General features: G+C 40.4%; 1 protein-coding gene across 1 annotated transcript; it reads right to left on the bottom strand.

Annotated features, from left to right (window-relative positions):
* Window positions 1-552: 552 nt before the first annotated feature.
* Window positions 553-22,287, bottom strand: stox1 (storkhead box 1). Its single transcript, XM_014024519.1, has 4 exons — window positions 21,825-22,287; window positions 4,866-5,018; window positions 1,504-4,117; window positions 553-1,033 (listed from the first exon to the last, which is right to left on the bottom strand). Exons 1-4 carry the CDS (start codon window positions 22,150-22,152, stop codon window positions 880-882), a joined length of 3,249 nt encoding a protein of 1,082 aa, XP_013879973.1. The 5' UTR covers window positions 22,153-22,287; the 3' UTR covers window positions 553-879.
* Between the last annotated feature and the right edge of the window lie 2 nt (window positions 22,288-22,289).

The raw sequence follows: 22,289 nt of genomic DNA, 5'->3' as shown, positions 1-22,289 counted from the left end.
GGTTTATATTTGTTTTGATTATAATGCTTCATAAAACATGTTTGCTTTTAGAAATGTGGTTGTCCAGTCTAAATAAATTCACTTTACACACTTCAAAAAATCTTTAGTGCAACAGTACCATCCCCCAAAATAACTATTGAAGAAATGTATATCAGCCACAACTTTTCATGCCAGTTTTTAAAAGATCGTTTTGTGTTCAGAAAAGACGTGGCTGTTTTGGTCAAATTTTGTTCATATATGCAACGTGCTATTACCGGTACTTCAAATCAGAATCTATAGAACTTATTGATAATAGTTGTGTAGGCTTAAGTTGATCATTTGTGGAGGCCATCTTGAAAGGTGTTGACTCTACAGCCTAAACAGCTGTAGATGTCAATACTTTTGTTAATAATTTCTGAAAGTATTTAAAATATGTCCAGTAGTTGGTGAGATATTCTACAGTACAGACACACAAGCATACACACTGTTAGCAGGGCTGATAAATAGTTTAAACTGACAGTAATTGCAGGGCAGAAAATATAAGCACATCACGGGAGAGAAAAAACGGACAGATTGGTGATATATATAGTTTTATTTGTAGTAATTGCTACAAGTCAAGGAAAAAAAGGCAATCTAAGAGAAATTATTGCTCTTCTGTATATTAAATCATTGAGTCGTGAATAAAGAGCATTTGCATTTATAGCACAAAAATAATGTGACCAAGTTTCTGAAGGGAAATATAGTCGATTACCTTAAGAGTCATTTACAAAGATTCATTTTCCTGTACATATTTACAGACTGAAGTTCCGTCGCGGAATAGGCTTACAACCAGACTCAAGCACAAAGTTTTCTTTTCACTCTAATCAGATGTGTGAGCTCCGACATTCCTGCAGGGAACCATTATACGTTCATCACAGGAGTGAGTTGTAGCAGTGAGCTCTGAGGTCGGATGGTGCTGCTCTTCGAATGCAGTTTCTCCAGGTTCTGCAGAAAGCCCCTCCTCTTCAGACCTTCAAGTATGACAGTGTTGCTGGAAGCAAGACTGACACAGGTCCTGTGGTGGGGGCAAAACATACCACTTGAAAAATGTGACACCTAAACACCCAGGTGCATGTAGAGTTCAATGCCACAAAAAAAAAGGTTCTTTTCTTCCTCTTAGATTTTAAAATGAGTATTTAAGTGCTGCGCAGCTATTACACATAATTATCAGAAATGACTCCCTTCTGTCCAAACACTGGATGCTATAATTGGCCACAAGGTGTTTGTTCAGCTTTATTGCAATTTACCTTAAAAGTTAAAAACACATTTTGGGAGTGAGGCCAACCACAGACATGTAACCCCAAGGTTAACAAACCTCAATACTGGGTTTATTTAGCTCAAAGCCACTTCAGAAATGTGGGTCCTTATAGTCGTGTGCGGGCGCACAGCAGATACATTACTCAATACATGTAGTAGCTTTTACCAACTCAGTTTTTTTATTAAACACAACTTTATTCCACCTTATAAACAAATGGAGTCACTCACCGAGGGGAATCTATCCCACTGTCTCCTGTGATGTTCTGGTTTTCTACAATTTCTTCCACTTTTCTGACTTTGCTGGTCATTTTCTGGACGGGCTTGTGGTTCAGAGGAATGACCTTCTCATCCATCTCATTCGCCTGCACCTCCTCCATATCGGCAGCCCAGTGAGCAGATTCGCCGTCGCCTTCATCAGCCGACTTGCGGACAGTCTCAGAGTCAGATTCGACCTCGCTAGCCCGGCAGTAGTCGAAGATACTACCGTCTACATCTTCACACGGCCCCGAACAGTCCACGTCTTGGATAGAATCAGGCCGTTTTCCCTCCTGGATCAACAGAGTCCTCATGCATCTCGGCTCACTTTGTGTGCCCGGTGGTTTACTAGTTCTCAGGCGATGTCTCCAGATAATCTCCCCCGGTCTTGTAGAGTTGAGGGAAGCCCCCCTCTGGTTTGAAGGGGGAAACAGATCCTTCAAAGCGCTGTGCACCGATTCTTGCTGAAGGGTGGCTTTATAATGGTGACTGTGGGGTCCCAGATGTTGTATACTCATAGATTCATGGTCAATCTGCTGGTGGATGTGATAGTTCATTACACCAGTTTGATAATCATTTGCATCATCAGCAATCTCATCACTGTTCAGACACAAAGAGCTGCAAGCATCATCATCACCCTGCTCTGGTGGTCTCTGGTAAAGGTTATAGTCATCTTCCGTAAAACCGTCACTGCTTTTTATAAAGGAGGGATCTTCAGTTGTCAGTTGTGGCTGTTGCTTGTGGATAGGGTTACTGATTGGTCTAACTACCTGCTGGTCGTTCGTAGGTCTAGTCTCATCAAACTCAGCTGGCTTTTGAACATTATCCCCTTGTTGATTGAGGAGTCTAAGGGAGTGTTTGCGCTGTAAAGAAGGCTTGGGCCATGGAGGATTTGGATCAAATAAGTGGTTTATGATGGGCTCATAGGTATGAGCAGGGGTAACGCCAATCATATTGGAGTATTGTTGGATGTTAGCCAGACAACCGTCTTTGCTTTGGCTTTGATTTGCTACGTTTTTGAATTCCTGCACATCCTGAAAGTTCCCATTTTTGTTTTTTCTCTCCCAGTCCCTGTTGCCGTTTTCTTCGCCTTGATGTCCAACTTTGTCATCCATCCTGAGTGTGCTCCCTTGTACAAACGCCGAGCTGTAGTCCAGAGAAAGCTCTTTGTTGAGCTTCTTGTCCAGTTGAAGCTGATCAGCTGTAAAGCCCCCATCTTGGGTACAGTCGTATTGTTCTTCAGACAAAGGGACTTTTAGTGCGTTCTCTCCATCTGCCGTCATCAGTTTCGCTCGATGTGGGTCCCAAGACTTGGACCGGTGACTCGTTCTTTCCCTTTTTCCTGACCCAGAGGCCTTTCCCTCCTTCACCTCTTGTCTTCTGTGCTCTCTGCTACTGGAAATGATGTTTTCAGCCTCCTTGGCTGAGTGAGTCTGGAAAGGGTTATCGATGCGCTTCTTATAAAGACATTTTCCCTCGACAGTTTCACCCTCTTCCATTTGATCTGCTTCATCAACGGGGATTTCAACTCTGAGTCGAGTTGGAATCAAATCCTCTCCATCTGGGTAAACGTCTGCACATGTGGGAGCCTTACTTTTAACCCTTTCCCTCTGCTTCTCTCTTGATGAGTGGGCCCTTCTCTTGCTGCGAGAAGCCTTCTGAGAGGATCTTTTCCCTGCACCTCCTTTAGACACGTGGTGATGCCTGTGTTTCGAGAACGTCAGGGCGTCAGTCGACATTCCCTTGTCAACTCCCTTGTCATCTTTATCCAGACCTCTATCGAACACCCTGTCGATCCCCCTCTCCCTTCTCTCCTCCAGCTTCTTCATCAGGACAGTGTGCCGTGTCAAGTTGTCCACAGTCAGTTCAGGGTTGATGCGTCTGATGATGGCATGCTCCAGGTCACGAGGCAAGTTGTTCAAGTCATCCTCGTCCCTTACAGGCCACTCCTCAGGAGGGAACTGGCCTGAAAATGATGCATACTCCTTCTTTGGCTTTTCCTTTTTACCTGCATTCCTCCTGAACAAACTGAGACCAAATTTCCTTGCAGGTTTGTTGTCTTTTTCTTTTCGGCCAGTGGCGTTAGTCGTAGCAGTTGTTTTGCTGATCTCGCTCGCCTGACAGTCGGCTGCAGTGGAGGTGGACTGATGCTGCACCGAGGGTTTGGGGTCTGACGGTCGGGGCCACTTTAGGCTCTTGCCCGTGCATTCACTTATGGACACAGAGACAGAATGCTGGTCAGGGACAGTGGAGGGAGGGACAGTGGCCGTTTCTGTAGTGGCAGCGGTATTAGAAGGATTTAGGTGAGGACTAAAGCAGCTACATGACTTGCAGTGGGCCACAGGGAGCGCTTGAGCGCTCTCAGCACAGATTTCATTACTCAGAAGGTAAGTAATGGGAGGAGACAAAGGAGGATCATCCGTTGAACCAGAAGTCCACCAGTTTTTCTCTCGGACCAAGTTGTTGGTGATGAAATAGGTCTGAGGGGTAACGATGAAATAGCCCTCGCCTGTGTGGTAAATTTTGCGCTCTTTGATCAGAGTGCCAAGTGCGTTGTAGAGGATGTCCTGAGTGGGGATGGTTATCCCTAGGATACAAAAACAATAAAGTATGTTAGATACAAAAGTAAGCCAAAATATAATATGTAGACACTTTAAAGACAAATCATGTTAACAAGTGTTTATGGTGACAAAATCTGATTCAACTTAAATTGCTAGGTGTATTTAAAGCAGCAGGTCCTGTATAACAGTGTTGTTTCACCTCTTGTGAAAAGGTGAAACAAACTCTTCATGTGTGTGTTTCCAAAATTTTAAAGTGCCTGTGACATGCATACCCATGAAATACAAAAGTCAAAGAAAATATATTTATATTTAAGAAACTTGGCATAATACATGTGATTTGACCCGTTATGTGACATGATTGGCATATTTTCTTTTGAATTTGGCTCAGCTAAAGTGAAACAGGAAGTGACATCAAAGGGGAACTCTTGAAGAAAGAAAACTCCCTGGTTTTTGTTTACTGAAATAATATAATTTGAACTGATTCTTTCTCATCTAACTAAAGAAACATCACATTCTTCTCTACAGTCTGGGTAGTTAGTCATTTTAGCAACGCTCTGTTCACAGGCAGACATTCCCCTTTGACATCACTTCCTCTTACTTCATGTGTGAATATCTCAGCAACTGTTCATCGCAGCGGTGTGAAATCTTTTTTACAATATGCTATCAATGCTATCTTTCCAAAAATACATTAATATTTATAATAAATATTTGATGTCACGGGTACTTTAAACTCTCAATTAAACAAAGCAGGTAAACAGACATGTCATGGATTACCTGGATGGGCTTTGCTCATGTAATTAATAAGCGCCTCTTGAGTGACGGTGATCTGGGCGGCGTTCATCTCAGAGATGACAGAGCACAGCACCTCAGCTAATGGGATGAACTGGGACTGAGGAACTGGGGACATCTGCACCGGGGACAGGTCACCTGAAACAAACACACACACACACACATCAGCAGATGATGGGGTGAAACAGGTGTGCTCACTCAGCTTCAGGAGAAATAAACACACCTGGATTAGGAAGGCCTAACTTTCCCTCTCTGACCGGTGCTGCCAGTAAAAATAACTCAAAGCACCAAAGCTCCCGTCTTGACCGCCTTCTAAATCATGACCGTGGTGGTCTGTTTATGCAAGTTATATGAGCCATGCTTGACTGCTTTAGAAATTCCAGCAGCACCAAGACAGACCACAGAATTCCACTTCTCCCACAGAGAAGACCACAGGCCTGCCTGCTGAGTGGATCAGATGTCCTGCCCCCTCCCCGTATCACACTGCGGTGCAGGAGTGCCACTTACACAAACATCTTCCTGACAGTCGGAGAAGATGAAGCATTGGTCTCTGTAAAAACAATACATAACCCGTCTTTTACTCCGCGGTCTGACATTCAAACAAGACGTAGACGCTCTTAAAACATGTCATGTTACCTTGATGTTTTCATACCATAAAACAAACTCCAGACGTTTTAGAAACACTGCATTTCATAGCCAAAAACAATCCACATGTTATATTAGAAAAAAAAATATGTGGTTAGATTTTGGATACATTCTGCAGGAGGTCAAAGGTTAAAAATATAGTGCTAGTTGGAAATGAATCAACATTTGATTTATTGCAGTCTTTTTCCTCTTCCTAAGATCATCTTGAGCCAAAATATTGGCCCTAACCATGTCTTTTTTTAACGAACCCACAAGTAAAACAGTTTACCAATGAGGACTGCATCTAACCAAGTCTTATAAGTCTTATAATCATACATCCAGCCAAAAAGTATTTTCAATCTTGTTTTGATACTGATAAGCAACAGCATCAAGAAGTTTTAACAAGTGCAGTTGTCTTACAGCACAAGCAGATTATTTCACTTAATTTGAGAAGATTCAAACTATAATCTAGTGTTTTTAACTTCTTTTTACATGGCTAATTTTTGCAGTGTGCAGTAAAAGCACCAAAACAATCCAGGTTTGTTTTGGATAATGAATGATTAACTTATGGGCTGGTTTGCTACAAAACTAATGAACACCAAGACACAAGGGCACACACACAACCTTACCCACAGGACCTGAAAACTGGTTTGAGTTAATCAGCTACGAGGCAGCACTGAAAGGTGGAACGGAAAAAGCAATGAGGTCAAACGATGGGATGAACTACGAAACATGATCCTCCACAAAATGCAACATGAGTGTAAAATCCCTACAGATGCTCTCTTTGGGATCCAAATATCTTTGACTTGTATTTTGTTATCGACGTCCTTCCGTGGGTTTAAGTTCCCAGTCGTGTTGAGCGGGAAAATGAGCATAAATGTGTGGATTTAGACTTAAACACACGCCTGTGCGACTGCGAGTGATTCGCCCGAGTGCGCCGAGGTCAGTTAACCAAAACACTGTGAAGCTCACACTTGATGTAAACCAAACATTTTGGACCCTCACACTTCAGCCACTTCTGTACAAGGCAGGGAAAATATACAACTAATCAAACGTGTGCTGTGGTAAGAGACGACACGCAGGTAATGACGAATCACAGCCTGTCGGTGCTCATATTTAGATATCCTATTTTGCAAATGCTGCCTTTTTGAAATTTGGTATGCTTGTTTGTCTTTGTGTATATGGTGTATAATGATGTGATTGTGATGCTGTAATTCTGAGTGTTTTATGTGCTGCAGAATATGAACCTGCTGTAAAACAGGCTTGATTTTTAATAATCTTTTCCTGTTAAATAAATAAATCAAATCAATCTTTACGTGGGCTTCACATTCAAAATGACATTTCCTGTTTCTGCACAGGTTTGTTTTTCAAGATTTTACTCATAAAAAGAATCTATGCATAATTGTCACATGCAGAATTACTGTTATCTAAAAGGTATAAGTATTTTGTCTCTTTTTTTAAGTAAAATGTGTTAAAAGGCAAATTATTGGACATTTAAAGTTAAGCTGAAAACCCCAGATAAGAAGTCTAAGCTCAGTACGTTAAGATAAAATATCAGCACACTTTAAGCTCCTAAGGCTCACAGACAGGGGTACTTTTAATAAACCTGATCCAAAGGGATTGTAAAAGAAAAAAAAAACATCTGCGTTCTCTCAGCTGAGACTGTAAGCTGGATAAACCTCAGAGAGGATATCTTAATAAGATAAGAATTAGACCTGCTGACTTTACTCATTGTTGTTTTTTAAACTTCCTATAGGAAAGTCCAGCAGCCTGTCCAATAAAAAAAACATCCTCTGACAGAAGATCAGTTTAAAGAGGGAAATCCTGTCAGACACCTACTAACATTTACATATAAACAAACACCTGTAGATGTTTATTTGTGGGGGGGAAAGGTTTGGTGAAACAGAAGATTGAGGATTACAGAATTCAACAGGTGTGACTGTCAGGGAGGGTCACTGTTGGAACTGGCTTCTCTCCGGAGGGAACCGACCTCAGTGTTCCTGTAATCTAAGACTGGGAATCCAACATTACACCCTTTGTAACAGGGCGGGATGAATACCCCCGCCAGGCACCATGGCAACAGGGTCCTGTGCCACGGGGAGGGGGACGGGGGACGGACGGGAGCTCGACAGTCAAAACAGGATGGGACTTGTCTTTGGGGCGAGTTGGAGGAAGTAGCAGTTTATTGTTTCTCTCTGAATGAACACAAAGACTTTAGCTTTACTCTACTCATGCAAACTGTCCTAAATACAAAAATAAAAACAATAGGGTTCTACTCCAGTAGTTATTGCTGACGTTTTAAGCAAAGATCTCATGAGATTAATGAGAAGCACTAGAGTCGATTCATCTATCTACTATCTGCTGCCTGTTCTATAGTTGGGTCACAGGTCTGGGAGATCCAGACATCTATTCTGGGAGGGATCCAAGGTGTTCCCAGGCCAGCTGAAAGACATGACCCGGGTCTTCCACAGGGTCTCCTCCCAGGTTGGACATGCCCAGTAAACCCAACTGGGGGTGTGTCCAGGGGTCATTCTTACCAAATGCTAAAACTGGCTCCTCTTGGTGAGGAGGAGTTCATCCCAAATACCTGAACTTCTGACCCTATCTGTAAAGGACAGCCAGGAATCTCGCAGAAAAATGTTTAATTTCTTCAAAACGATCGCCTCTGCAGAGAGACAGTAGATTTGTTCTCTTTCAGATGGTTGTTTAAAAAAAGGTACTTGAATACAATCTGATGTTTGATGTTTTACTTTAACATTCAAAACCAATCAGAAAACATGCTCTTATTTAGTCTGTGCAGACAGTTATGTAGCCATGCTGTAGACTTTTCCATGCGAATATAAACTGCAGCCGGGGGGGGATCCAATGAAATGTGGAGATGATTGACGGGGACTTTGTCTCTTCCATCCCCTCTGCGATCTTTTTGGCAGCTGAAGCTGATCAGTGCCACATGTATTCTCATGGCTGTGGTATTTAGCGAGCTTCCAGGCTGCATGAATCCAATTTCACTTGTGATTGCATGGAATTCGATTTGAAGTGTTTTGGTGTAAAGTATAATGTAATATTCTAAAAAAAAAGAGAAAGAAAACTGTTCACAAGTTGTTTTGAACTAGTTGCGAATAAAAAGTAGGCATTCAGTTTTGTAAGTTTTATAATAATGGTGCCTTTGATTGCTGCTGCAATCTGGAATTTTTTTGATTCCATCCATACAGTTTCTTTCATTTGGTTTTTGAACAGTTACTACTACAGCATAATTTTAGCAACTATAACCATTCATATATCAACACTTTTGGCTCATTCGAGACATTGGGGCTATGACGTGTGTTTTTGTAACCTTTTCACTTTTCGAAACATTAAACTTTCTTTACATTTTTTCCTCAATGAAACAAATGAAAAGCTCTCCAGGTCGTTGTGAAACTTTGTACTCTAAAAATCTATTTCAGCACACTTGTTTCATTTTTAGCTTATAGCTATTGTTCTGCTGGTTTTAGCTTTCAGCGCCTGCTTTGGTGATCTTAGCTTAAAGGTATCATTTTGAATTTTGATAATATTAGCCTTTGTTTTGATTGTTTAAACACTAACACTTCAATTTCAGCTTCTTTAACACATTTCGGCAAAGTCGTGCACGTTGCCTTCACATTGAATTTTTAAAAGAATGTTCAGTTTCTCTAGTTTTTATGTTCATTCTTTGCTCAGCCAATTAAAGAAAGGTACAGGATACATTTAGCTGTACGTTGTATTTATATAACTATATAACATTAGACAAGTAAATATCTTAAAATTCTCATTAGTCAATTGAACAGAGCTGAACAAGGATGAACAAACATCTATGCTCACAGTCACCTTTATGGCCAATTTACAGCCAATTAACCCAACATGTCTTTGAATTGCTGGCAGAAATCAGAGTGCCAACAGAAAACCCATGCACTAATGCAAACCCTGCATCTGGAAGCTAAACTCAGGGTTTTGTTTGCGGCAAGGCAACTGTTCAAACAGACTGCACCACCCTGCAACCCTTCACCCATTCACACACACTCGCACACTGATTCACAGAACAGAGGCAACATGGGACTCGACTTCATGAGGACACCTCAACAAGCGGGGATCAAACAAAGACCTTATGAACAAGCAAAGACCTTCTGAACAAACTAAGACCTTATGAACAAACTAAGACCTTATGAACAAACTAAGACCTTATGAACAAACTAAGACCTTATGAACAAACTAAAACCTTATGAACAAACATGAAAGTTGACTTTTGGTAATATTTTGAGCATTTGTCGTGTAACACAACACTAGCTCTGTTAGTGGCCATCAGCACTTTCCTTTCATTCTTTCTTCACCATCTTGTCAGTTTAACCAGTTTATAAATGTTCTTCACACTACTGCATTACTATTATCATGTTATATTTATAGTGAACTGAGTCCTTAATCGGTTGCCTTCCCGCAGGTCAAATCTAGCTGAAATATTAGGTGTGTTACTTTAAGGCCTCTTGGAGGGCTTATTCCTTCAAACACACACCATCTTATCACATCCTGCTATCGTTTAATCTCCTGGATTCCACTTAGCAAACAGCCTAATCTTCTCTCTCCCTCATCAGGAAAACACTGCATGACATTCAGCCTGTTGAGCGGCGCAACCCCTCCCTGTCTCCAGTTGACTGGGACCTTGTGAGAGGCATGCTTCAGTGCATCTGCAGATTGAACATGCAAGATTTGAGTTAAGTCTGCAGCGAGACAATGTCAAACATTCATACAGTCCGATTCTGCGTAATGGGAGTAGATGTTAGTTGTAATTTTCCTCCTCCACAACCACTTCCACTTGTTTTCTGTCGAACGGGGCATCCATTCTTCCAACCTCCCATCTGCGTACGTGTGTGAGGGCCGATTTAAAAGAGCTTTACGAGTTTGTGTCTTTCACTTGCAGAAGAACACACAAATGTGGGCGTTGCAGTTAAATGACCCAATAAACTCGGTGAAAAGATCCCTTCAGAGAGTAATAGCAGCCCAAATGTCTCAACAACCAGAACAACACTTCCACTCTGAAAGCACTTTTCGCACTACACTGAAGAAAATGTTTTACAGTAAATATCTACTGTAGAATACATTTAACCTGAAAAATGGCATTTTCTATGAAAACCTAATGAGTGCAGAATGAAGCTTAAACTGAGGCGTTAAAGCTAAAAGGTAAAACAGGGCTATTCAACTTGTGGCCCGTGGGCCACATCCGGTCCACAAGTGACCAAAGTTCAGCCTGCCAACTGGTTCACTCATCTCTTAAGCCCAAACCCCCGACTTTCTACTTTGATTACTCTAAATTATTTTAGTTAAACATTAGGGGTGCAACGATACAGAAAATTCACGATTCGGTTCGGTTCGATATTTTGGCTCACGGTTCGATATTTTTTCGATCCAAAAAAAGAGAAATTCCATGCCCCTTTTAACTTGTAATTTATTTAAATTAATTATGAACATTTGTTTAACCTCAAAAGTCCAGTTTTTTAAATTAAATGTTGCTGAAACAAGTTTCTCAGTGGATCTGCACTTGACAATGCAGCCTAGGTGGAGTAGTCGAACACAGATCCACTGATCCTTCAACACAGAGCATCTTCAGAAGACAAGCTGAGGAATAAATTTTAAAAAATCTGTATTGTTCGATACAAGTGTGTATTGAACCTAAAGCACTGTATTGAACGATTCAATACAGGTACATGTATTGTTGCACCCCTATTAAACATAGACATTTGTGGTATTGACAGAAATGTCCGAATCTTGGCTACAAGCTGGTAAAAACCATTTCAATGAACACCCAAGACAGTTAAAACTACAAGCAGTTGAAGATAAAACTATGAAAATGAAAATAAAATTGGTTTAAAAAATTTGGCAAGTCAGAGATGTCAAAATATTATTTGTGGTAAATAAGAGGCATAACGTGTTATTTTTGTTGTTTTATTATCACTACTTTTATTACATAGGGTCTGTATGTTGTATTCATAAATAAATGCATCAAAATGAACTATTTCAAAGATCTTTGTAATACTTGGTTTAGTTACATAATGACTTTAATTGCTGGATGTTCGGCCCCTGAACCATTTAGTTGAATAGCCTTGCACTAAAACTAAAGGAAGCAAAATGCTAGCTAAAAGCCACAAGTAGAAAAACGACGCTAAAATGCTAGTTAAAAGCTAAAGGAATCAAAATAACAAAAAACTGGGTGAAATTTTTTGTAAATAAGGTAAATATTTTGAAAAGTAGAAGAATTACAAAACTCTTGTCGCCCAATTCCTGAATGAGATGAATCTTTTGATATATGAAAGGCTAAAATAGTATGCAGAAGTAGCTGAAATAGAAAAAAATGTATGAAAAACATCAAAAGCAGGAACTTTTACTGCTCTAGCAGAATGTTGTTGTTAAAAACTCTTCATTCTGATCATTTTACTGCCTTACTGATTGATTCCCAACAATAAAACCAGTTGTTCAGTCCAAACCTCAGACACTGGGTGAATATTTAATCAGACCCATTGATGGTTCAGCATCTCAGAGTGCCAGTGTTTAAATATTAATTGAGGCCTTGAAGTGGAAGTAAAAAAAAAAGGAAAAATTTGCACTCATCTGTTTAAAACACAGATGAACGAGTTTATCTAAAAACTTGTCGGGATACAAACCCAGGCGTCCAAGGAAGGAAACAGCCGAGGAGAAGATAAGGGGAAAATTCTGACCAACAAAAGAGCATTCATGAGCTAAAACTTTGAGCAATGAATAGAAACACAGGCCGGGTTTTTGTTGACTCTCGTCACCGTAGAAACCTTTACGATGGAAGCCACTTGCCAAATTGAACACAAAGCTAAAGAAAAACAGAGACTGCGGCTTCTCACACTCAAACTCTGTTTAAGACATTTTTCATCACACACATACCCCCTATAGCTGTAATATCTATAAAAAGGGTTTTATTACCCAAGATTCACAATAAAAAGATCTTAAACATCCAATTTATGACCTAAGAGCTAATGTGCTAAGCCCTGTTACACTGTCCAGGTGTTTAACAAAAGACCAGCAATGATTGTGAAGTCAGACAGGACTCCATTTTGCTGCACTGAACCCAAAAGTCCAGACTGACTCTTGGGTAACCTAATACCAACGCATGCATGCCAGCAGACACATGAAAAGCGCTGCATTATCCCAACTTTTTACTTCAAACCTTTTTTAGACTTAATGGGCCACGCCTCATATCTGGTTCTCATCTGCTTTTATGGACTCAAAGACAAATCTGGAATCTGCTGGTGATATTTCTGGTCCACGGAACCTATTCTATCACATTCGATGCGCCGGTATGAGTTTAAAATGGTTTCTGTTGAATGGGAAAGTCTACAGTTGTTTAAAACGCATTCTGCTATTTATTCACCCACGCATAACGTTTTCAAGGCAGGGTTTTAAAATCTCGCCAAACAGAAGATAAATGACAGAAACAAATACTTCAGCAATTAGTGCTGTGCCTTCGAGAAAATTGAAAATAGTTAAACTGATGTCTGATGAGCTTAGTCAACACAAAATGGCTATAACTCAGTCAGTTTGTATTCAATTCAATTCAAATTCAAAAATACTTTATTGATCCCAGAGGGAAATTAGGTAATGTGTAATGTAATTATGTGGTAATAGCTTAGAGTCATCTACACATACTTTGAGGAAAACTCCAGCTTCCAGCATTTTCTTTTAAGATTGCAGCATACAGAATATGAAACACAACAGCACATCTTATTTTTCTTCATATTCTCTCTTAAAATATCCCATATGATTACTAGGACTATGAATGTTTACTTTTTATTCTAGGCTTCCACCAACATCTCATGATAGATAGTTGATGATGGACAAAGATTTACACTGTGCTGCTGTTTCTTTCTTTTTTTACTAGTAAATGATTAAGTCCCTCGTTCATTAATGTTTGTAGGTTTACCCAGTTTCAGGCTGGTTTCTTAACTTCACTGTATATCAGTGTGAAAGTGTGTCCTGTATTTAGCCGTTTTTATCTTTAACAAAAGGTGTTCCCCTAGGCTCAGTGTTTGGCCTCATTTCTTTTTCAAGTTGCATGTTTAGTAGCTTTAAACGCCTGTAAAGTGCATTTCTGTGCTTTTTTCTCTGCTTCTACTTTAGTGATAATAAACTTTAAAAGTACACTAGAGAAAGACAGTGCAGGAGAAGGAACACAAGGGAAGGACACATATTAATGGTTAAAACAAAAACTGAACCAGGGACTCACTGTTGGGCATTTTTATTCTCACACTCCCCCACTAAACATAGATAAGCACAATCAAAGTGGGTTTCCAGCACTCATTAATCAGTAGTGATAGCAGTCATTGGTAGCATATGAAACCCATTTCCTCCTGTTTAACTGGGCTCAAGGTGCAGCAGATCTCTGTGTTTATTATCTCAGTGCTCAGAGCAGAGCTCCCATCCACTGTCTGCCATGTGATACATCGCTTTTTATGGCCCTACAACTGGTCCCCATACAGCTCTTTGAGGTTTTCAAAAGCCTCTTTCACCGCTGAAACACAATGATGCAGCTCTCTGCTATCACTCTTACATTTATCAATACTCAAAGAAAGAAAACACATTTGCGTAGAAACTGAAAAATTGCAGAAAAATACAATTAAATTGCAATAAATTTGGATACCTGTGCCAATGAAGCTAAATAAAGATAAGTCTTGTGTGGGAAACCCAAGTGTCTGCTGACAGAATATGTAATCTAAAGGATGAAGAGGTAACTCCTCAGCTGTTATTGCTGGCATGTGTCCACTCTACAAAAGACGAGGGCCTTTAGCTCTGCGTTTGGGCCAATTCAGAGTTTAAAACACCTAACCTCCATCAGGAGCGAGCCTCCTGCTTAGTGCAAAAGGACGTGGCAAACAAACGATGTGCTATGGAGGGAATTAAATGCATATGCACCATTTTGACAGATGTAGTGGATCACATTTGAAAAAAAAAGTCAAATTTTCTCTTTAAAACACAAGTCTAGATAAACGCAGAGACATAACTTTGGCAGAGGCTTGGAAAACGTAATAAAGCTGTTTGTACGATTTAGATTTTTTTATTAAATACAAAAGCACTAAGTTTGGCTAAAATGAGACCTCGACTCCTATATAAAGGCACACAGCAGCACAATGGATCAGTGGTTAGTACTGATGCCTCACAGCAAGAAGGTCCTGGGTCCATTCCCCGGTTCAGACCTGGGGTCTTTCTAACCCTAAACCTCCCACAGTCCAAATACACATTAGGTTGCCTTCAGGCATAGGCCTCTCTTGCAAAAGTAAAAAAATGATTTTGCAAATCCCACGTTAGTATTTGTAATACCACCAGATACCAGTTTTGTAACAAAAATTTAGTCTTTAAATATGATATTAAATTTACAGTATATAGCATGTTTAAAACGATGCATGGATAACAAAACTGCCCAGTCAGCAAACAACACCTGGATACTGTATGTTGCTCTGTTCGCCTCAGGGTGGCTTGTTAGCAACAAGGCTGTAACCTTTGACCCCCGCCGCTTAGTTAAGACAGGGTGGGCCATTTAAAGCTGCTAGGACCCAGCAAGGGGTGTCATGCTTAATAAGCTGACATCTGGAAGTGTTATGACCATCAATGGAGTGCTTTAAAACTCTGACAAAGCACCCTCATGAAAGGCAACACCCTCTGTGTGAAAACACACACACTTTCAAGTAAAAAAAAAAAACACAGTACAAAGCAGAGATGAAGTTTGCAGGAACATAGCTCCGGAAATGTTTAAAAAATTGGAAATGAAGCATTTGAGGGATGTTTCACTACCACATAGAAAATATAAGCATGCTCCAAGTTAACATCTCGCTGAATACCAAGTGTTTTCTATGGCATAAAGGGAGGAAACTCACCCAGTGTGCTGTTCGGCTGGGTTGATTACAGGAAGGATACAGGAAACCTCCTTACACCAATGGCTAGCTAAATATAAATGTTTCACCTCAATGCTCATCCTGCTACAAAGTCAACGGTAACACTCTAAATAATGCAGAACCAGCTAATGTCATCATGGAGCCTCTGGTTTCAAAGGGACAGCCTGGATGAATGAAACGTTCTTCAACGATAAAGCAAAACACAAGCAGCTGATAACTGGTAACTGTGGTGAATCATCAACTGTCTCACTCTCAAGGAAGTTATACCAGCCCACCACATCGTTGGCAGACGCATTCAGAGCAAAGCCATGGTTCAACCCCCCCTCCACAACCCAGGCCTCCACCCTGCAGGGTGCGCCAAGAAAACCTCACACCAGTCAAGTGTCAGAACCACCTCGGCAGGCTCCGAACGTGCAGGATGTCTACGACATTCCTCTCAGATTTGTGAACGTTTCACCAGACCTCTGGGAACAACCCCAGCCGCCCTGCAGGGAACACTAATCTGAAACATTTGTATTTGTGATTGTGTTGGTTTGGAAGGTGGACGAGTCTGACTAAAGACAGGGAGGAGTTGAGTGTCTTTGGCTCTCATTTTTAAACTTTGGAAATCATGCTCTGGCAAGACAAAAAAAATTTAAACTAGCATTTCAACCACTGACTTACATGCCAAGGTTTTAATCAAAGCTTTTGTGCCATCTGTCATCAAATATAGCATGTGATTAGAAAGATTCTCGGCTACTACCACGCTAAATTTTAGCTCAGTATCTGTAAGACTGTTTTAGTAGGGGTGCAACAATACATGTACTTGTATCGAACCGTTCAATACCGTGCTTTAGGTTCAATACACACTTGTATCAAACAATACAGATTTTTAGCATTTATTTTATCAGCTTGTCTTGTGAAGATGCTCTGTGTTGAAGGATCAGTGGATCTGTGTTCGACTACTCCACCTAGGCTGTATTTTTGAGTGCTGATCCACTGAGAAACTTGCTGTTTCAGCAACATTTAATTTAAAAATTGTACTTTTGAGGTTAAACAAATGTTCATAATTAATATAAATAAATTACAAGTTAAAAAGGGCATGGACATTTTTCTTTCTTGTATCGAAAAAATATTGAACCGTGAGACTAAAGTATCGAACCGAATCGAATCGTGAATTTTCTGTATCGTTGCACCCCTAATGTTTTAGTTATAGACATTTTTGCATGTGTTGCTGTTACTGTGGCGGCCTTCGTGAACCGAGTTGACATCAAATATTATATATCAGGCTTTTAAATCCTTCTTTTTCAAATTTAAATAATTCACTTGTGGTCTATATAAAGTAGAACTGCAATGCTTTAGTCTGAATTCCTCCTTGTTGTAACTCCACAAGCCCCTCTTTCATCCCTTTTCTGAGATGTGACTCAAAGCAGCTCGTTTTGATGCTGTCTCTTTAAATCCAAATGAGGCGCCTCACATTCCGTCCCCCCTCCAGCTGTCAGAGGTTCATTCTAGTTTGATGGAGGAGTTTACGATTATATAGTGGTGCAGGAATGTTTTATTTACAAATTACTTAAAAGATGTCAACAATGGCAGACTTGTCCATGATGTTGGAGCCAGAATCTGACCCAGAACCAGAGGTGAATGAAGACGACCAAACTGTAGATGGTAAGCTCAGACCTTATTTAGAAGTTCCGTCACAAATTCTATGACATAATATTTCAGAAAATAGAGAAAACTGAACAGGTTGAAAATATTACCCAAACAGAATATAAAGATATCTACGAATCATCAGGAGAGACTGGAAGTACACAACAACATTCATTTAATAGATTTAAAAAAATGTAATTTTACATATGTCTCTATTAATACACATATTCTAAGTGATTACTTTTTATGAGCTTCATTAAAATCACTCCACTGGTTCATGAGATATTTTGCTAACAGACAGACAAGCAAACACGTGCATACAGACACGATTGCCAGTCTTCCATGGTGGCGAGTGGTAATTACAAATGTTTACTTCAGATTTTTATTTGTTTAATCTAGCGGGAAGCCATACATCGACAAATCTGACTGCACTTCCAGCTGGTTGACACTCTCAGAAGGACAGTGCCTCAAACAGGGGAACCATTGTAAACATTTTACCAACATTTTACTCTGTTTGGTTTTGTCTGTTTTATCTTGAATTTGATGTAAACGGAGCATGAAATTGGCCAAATATAACAAACGCAACTAAAAAGTAAATAAGTTTCTTGACGGAAAGTTTATTTATTGAATCGAATTCTACAAAAGCATTTCTTTTCTTTTTTTTTTCCTCTCAGATGTTGTGCTTTACTGAAACCACATGTTTGAAACGTCTAAATTTATCGGCTCACGGAGCTTACCGTAAACCCGCTTGTTCACGGTACAGTTAGGACTGTCAGCACACAGGACGCTAACGCTCCTCACGCTGCTCATTACTGACACGATCTGAGGAAGGGATGGGGAGATGAAGCAAACAAAGACGATGGAGAAATCCTGCAGACGTCCAGGACTTGAGGCAGAGAAAGAGGTCATTCTCAGTGCCAGCGAGGGCCTCATTTCCAGAACGATAACATACTGACTCCTTACCCCTGCCTGTTTACCTCGCCACAACCTTTCCCAATCTCCCGCATACCTCCTTCCCTGAATATCTCCCTTCAGAAAAGGTGGGTGATGGAGCAACAGTCTGTGTAGACTCAGGTTGCTAGAACCCTGATAACCATGATGGGACTAGTGAGAGGTTGTCTCATTTTAAAGTAGCTGTGTTTGTTTGGCTGAAGGGTCAGCTAACTTTTAACCACATCTGGCTAGTTTCAGCTTAACATCCTCCTGAATTATCCACTTAACTTTTGATGGTAGAAAAAAAAATGTCTCAACCTTGCTCCGTCCTAGGAAAGGAAATACGGCTGTTTAAAATTCACTGTAGCCCATAACTCATAACATTTCTGTTTTCCCGCTGACGGTTTTATGTCGGGACAATGTCAAGGCCTTCAAAAGTCCACGCCTGATATCAATCCAGGAGTCCCGGCTCCCACAGTCCCTGACCGGCTGTGAAATGGAGGGGTATTAATCCTGGTAACGGAAGAGCGGCTGCAGCCGGTTTGTTCTGTGATTCACTGCTGACTGGTTCTCTCTGAGAGGGCCATAAACCAGACTCAGACAACCTGTCCGTGTGGATTTGCATACAAATTGCTGCGTTGTGAGGCGAAGGATTTGTTTAAAGGTGATTTTTGAAAGTGATGTTCTGTCAAATGGTTATAACAGTCTGTACTTTATCAGCTGTGACAAGCATCAAGCTCAGAATATGGAGAAAATGGCAACAGCTCAAAAGATTGATAACTACTGACTAGGGTTGGGCAATATTGGCAAAAAAAATTAATCACGATTAATTGTGGTATTTAGCCGATAACGATTAATTTGACGATTAATCCCCTGGAGTCCCTGGACACCCTCCTGTCCTAGTCACATGACCAATTTAGTGGGAAAGATTTCATAAAAATCTGTTCCAAATTGTGTCAAAATTACAGACTTCAAGCTACACATCAAATTTAAAACTGTGTTGATAGATAAATAAATTGCAGAACTTTTTTTTAATGTGCATCCTATTTGAAGCAGAGAGGAGCAGCGAGCGGATTCTGCCTGGTGGCATTAATCATATTAATTGTCAAGTGCCAAAAAGTAATCGATTAGTGTTTTTCTGATGATTAATTGCACACGATACGATTATGCCCAACCCTACTACTGACTAAACTTTGCTTCATAACTGACCAGATTATTCCTTTGAAGGGAGGTATCATGCAAAATCCACTTTTTAGACATTAAACACATATTTTTGCATACTTGGAGTCCAGGAGTGCAACTTAGTTTCTTCCGGTGATGCATAAGTTTCCGTTGTTGACATCTTTTAATTAATTTCGAAATAAAAAGTTTCTGCGCTGCTGTAGCTTCGTATCTCTGTTATCAAACTATAATGGTGCTCTGGAAGSKGGGGGGGGGGGGGTGAAGCGCATTATTTGGATTTAAAGAGACAGCCTCAAAACGAATTCATATGGGACAGAAAAGGGGTGAAAGAGGGGTTTGTGGAGTTACAATAAGGAGGAATTCAGACCAAACTATTGCAGTTCTACTTTACACAGACCCCAACTGAACGACTTAAAGTTTAAAAAAGGATTTAAAAGCACATCTTAAATAGGATAAACAAACGTGTCACAAAAAGAAAATTATCAATACTGAGTTATTTTCCCCCTAATTCTCTAAAAATGTCAAAATGATTTGATGATTCTCATTTGACTTATCGTGATCATGTACAAGTCTTAACCACTAAGTTGAAACAGAAATTATACGTTTATTCAAAACTTAGATCCAATCTGACATCTTCTGTTTCAAATATCTATCTTCATGCCATTATACTCTCAACCATGTCGTACTGTTTACCTGTTTGGTCTCTTACAACAAATGAAATCTTAGAACCCATAGTTAGGCTCTACAACAGGGCCTACAAAATTCATAAAAAACTTCCTGGTTGGACTCATCACTGTACAGTTCTTTCATTGTCTGATGCCTTGACTTTTCAGAATTATGTTTTGTATAGTGGTATTAATTTATATTTTCAGATCTTCCAAGGTGCCAGTTATGGAACTCTCTGTGCATTGTTGCCCAAATCAAATTCTGGAAGTGGTCATTCAACTAGATCTGTTACAAAAGGACAACTGATATTACCAACTTTTAAAAACTGTTACGGCCAGAGGTCTTTATTCTATGTTTATACTAAAGCATGGAATGACATTCCTCAAAACATAAAGTCCATTTCAACTACAGCCCTTTAAGAAGAATCTTGTCTGCCATCTGCTGGACACTTTTTGTTCTGCTCATATTTAGACGTTCCATTTTGCAAATGCTGCCTTCCTGAAATTTGGTATGCTTGTTTGTCTTTGGGTTTTTTATGTGCTGCAGAACAGGAACCTGCTGTAAAACAGCAATTATGCTGAGTCAGGCTTGATTTTTAGTAATATTTTCCTGTTGAATCAATAAATCAAATCAAATCAAATCAAATCAAATCAAATCAAATCATGTTTGTTGAAATCTGGAGATTTATCACCTGACAAGCCTGTTTGAAAAATCAATTTTTATTTGTCTACAATGATGTCACTCTACATTTCTTTTTTTAAAAGAGTAATGCATTGCTTCACAATAATGCCAAATATTATAGGGAGGGATTTCCTGGCAGAGAAAATTTGTCAATTTCGAAGGAAATTATAAAGATGCTAAAAAAAAAAAGATTATTTCTGATGATACATCTGTAAGAAAACTTCAGTTTATAGGAAGATTAGGATGATAATGCTATTTTCTTAACCAGGATAGACTCATTTTTTATACAAATCTCAATTATAGTAATCTGTCTGTGTACCCCTGTGTGTGGCCGACGATGTGAACGACACAAAGCTCAGCATCACATTTTGACCCATATGGTGCCTTTTTGTGAGCCGGGTCGAAGCTCAGGGCCACAAACTGTCTGGCAGCGGGGATGGCATGTTATCCTCTACCTCACCCACCCCTCCTCCTCCGTCACTCCACGCCCTCCGAGGGTCTCCCTCTGTGTGGTCCTCGCATTCCTCCATTTACTTGTCTTTGCACCTCTCAACCTGGCAGAGCTGACGCAGAGTCAGCAGGTAGAGAGCTGGTTGAGATTTTGTGTGGAAGTGCTTTGTAGAAGAGCCAGTTCTCACTAAATACACACATTTAATCGTTAAGTCTAACATGCACAAAAGGTTGTCATTTGCTCCATATGATCATTTTATAGGAGACTGTCTCTTATTGTTTCTGTAGCTTTATTCTGCTTTGAAACACAATCAGAAAATGGGAGCAATTACTTGTGATTACATACATGGAGCTTTAGGTAACTCATCAGCATGTCAACAACAAAGGGAGGCTGATTGATCAAACAGCCAGGCTTGCATTTTGGTCTGAGTTGGCAGCAATCAAAAAGGATTTCGACTGATTAAACGGAGTCTTAAAACAACAGGGTCATGGATTGGGAGAACATGTCAGGACTGGTTTTAAGGATGTTTTTGAAAATACTTTGAAAATCACCCAATTCAAACCTGCTGTTCATTTATGAACTATTGATCTTTATATTCTTTTACTACATCGTGTTTTTTTTTTATTTAGATGGCGTTTATACCCGTTTTGATGTGAATCCTGAGGAAAAGCAGAGCTCCATTTAACACCTCAGTGTCAGTCTGTGTTTATAGCTTTCACACATTTCTATCAGTGTGGTAAACAAGTAGTTATATAGGTTAAATTTCACAACTTAAGTGGGGGGGGGGGCGTTTTCATGCATGAGAGGTTGCTCAGGGTGGTGTATTCAGCTGTTATATTAGTGTTGTTGAGATTCACATACCGACAGCCTTAATTATGAATCCCTTTGGTGACCTCAGAGCCCTGCGCATCCACGCTTCCCTCAGCACTTCCAAGTTGTTGGCGTTCCCCTGAATGAAAAGCACCAAGTTTTCCATCCATCCCTGGAAGTACACTTCAGCCACGGCCTTCACCAGCCGCTTGTTCCAGAAGCTGCGCGAGTTCAGCGCCTTAAAGCCCGCAAAAATCTCCTGGCCATTGGCCGTGGAAGCGGGTTTCCCCTCGCCCGCGCGTAAACTCTCCTCGTCCGGGCCGAAGACGACGGCGAGCGAGGCTCCGGAGAGCTGGACGAGCCGCTGCTGCTGAGACATGTCTCTCCGACGTCTTTTAACGGGTCTGGGAAGGAGCTATCATTCTGCTGACGGACAGGAATCCCCGCGGAAGACTGAGAGCACGGCGGGGCTCGCCGGTCATTCCTCCAGTGCGCGTCTGGATCCTGCAGAAAGGG

This window comes from Austrofundulus limnaeus, unplaced genomic scaffold (genome assembly GCF_001266775.1).
Source record: "Austrofundulus limnaeus strain Quisiro unplaced genomic scaffold, Austrofundulus_limnaeus-1.0 Scaffold0, whole genome shotgun sequence".
Classification (NCBI taxonomy): Eukaryota; Metazoa; Chordata; class Actinopteri; order Cyprinodontiformes; family Rivulidae; genus Austrofundulus; species Austrofundulus limnaeus.
Note: the sequence above shows the minus strand (reverse complement) of the source record. Positions and strands in the feature narration are given on the sequence as shown.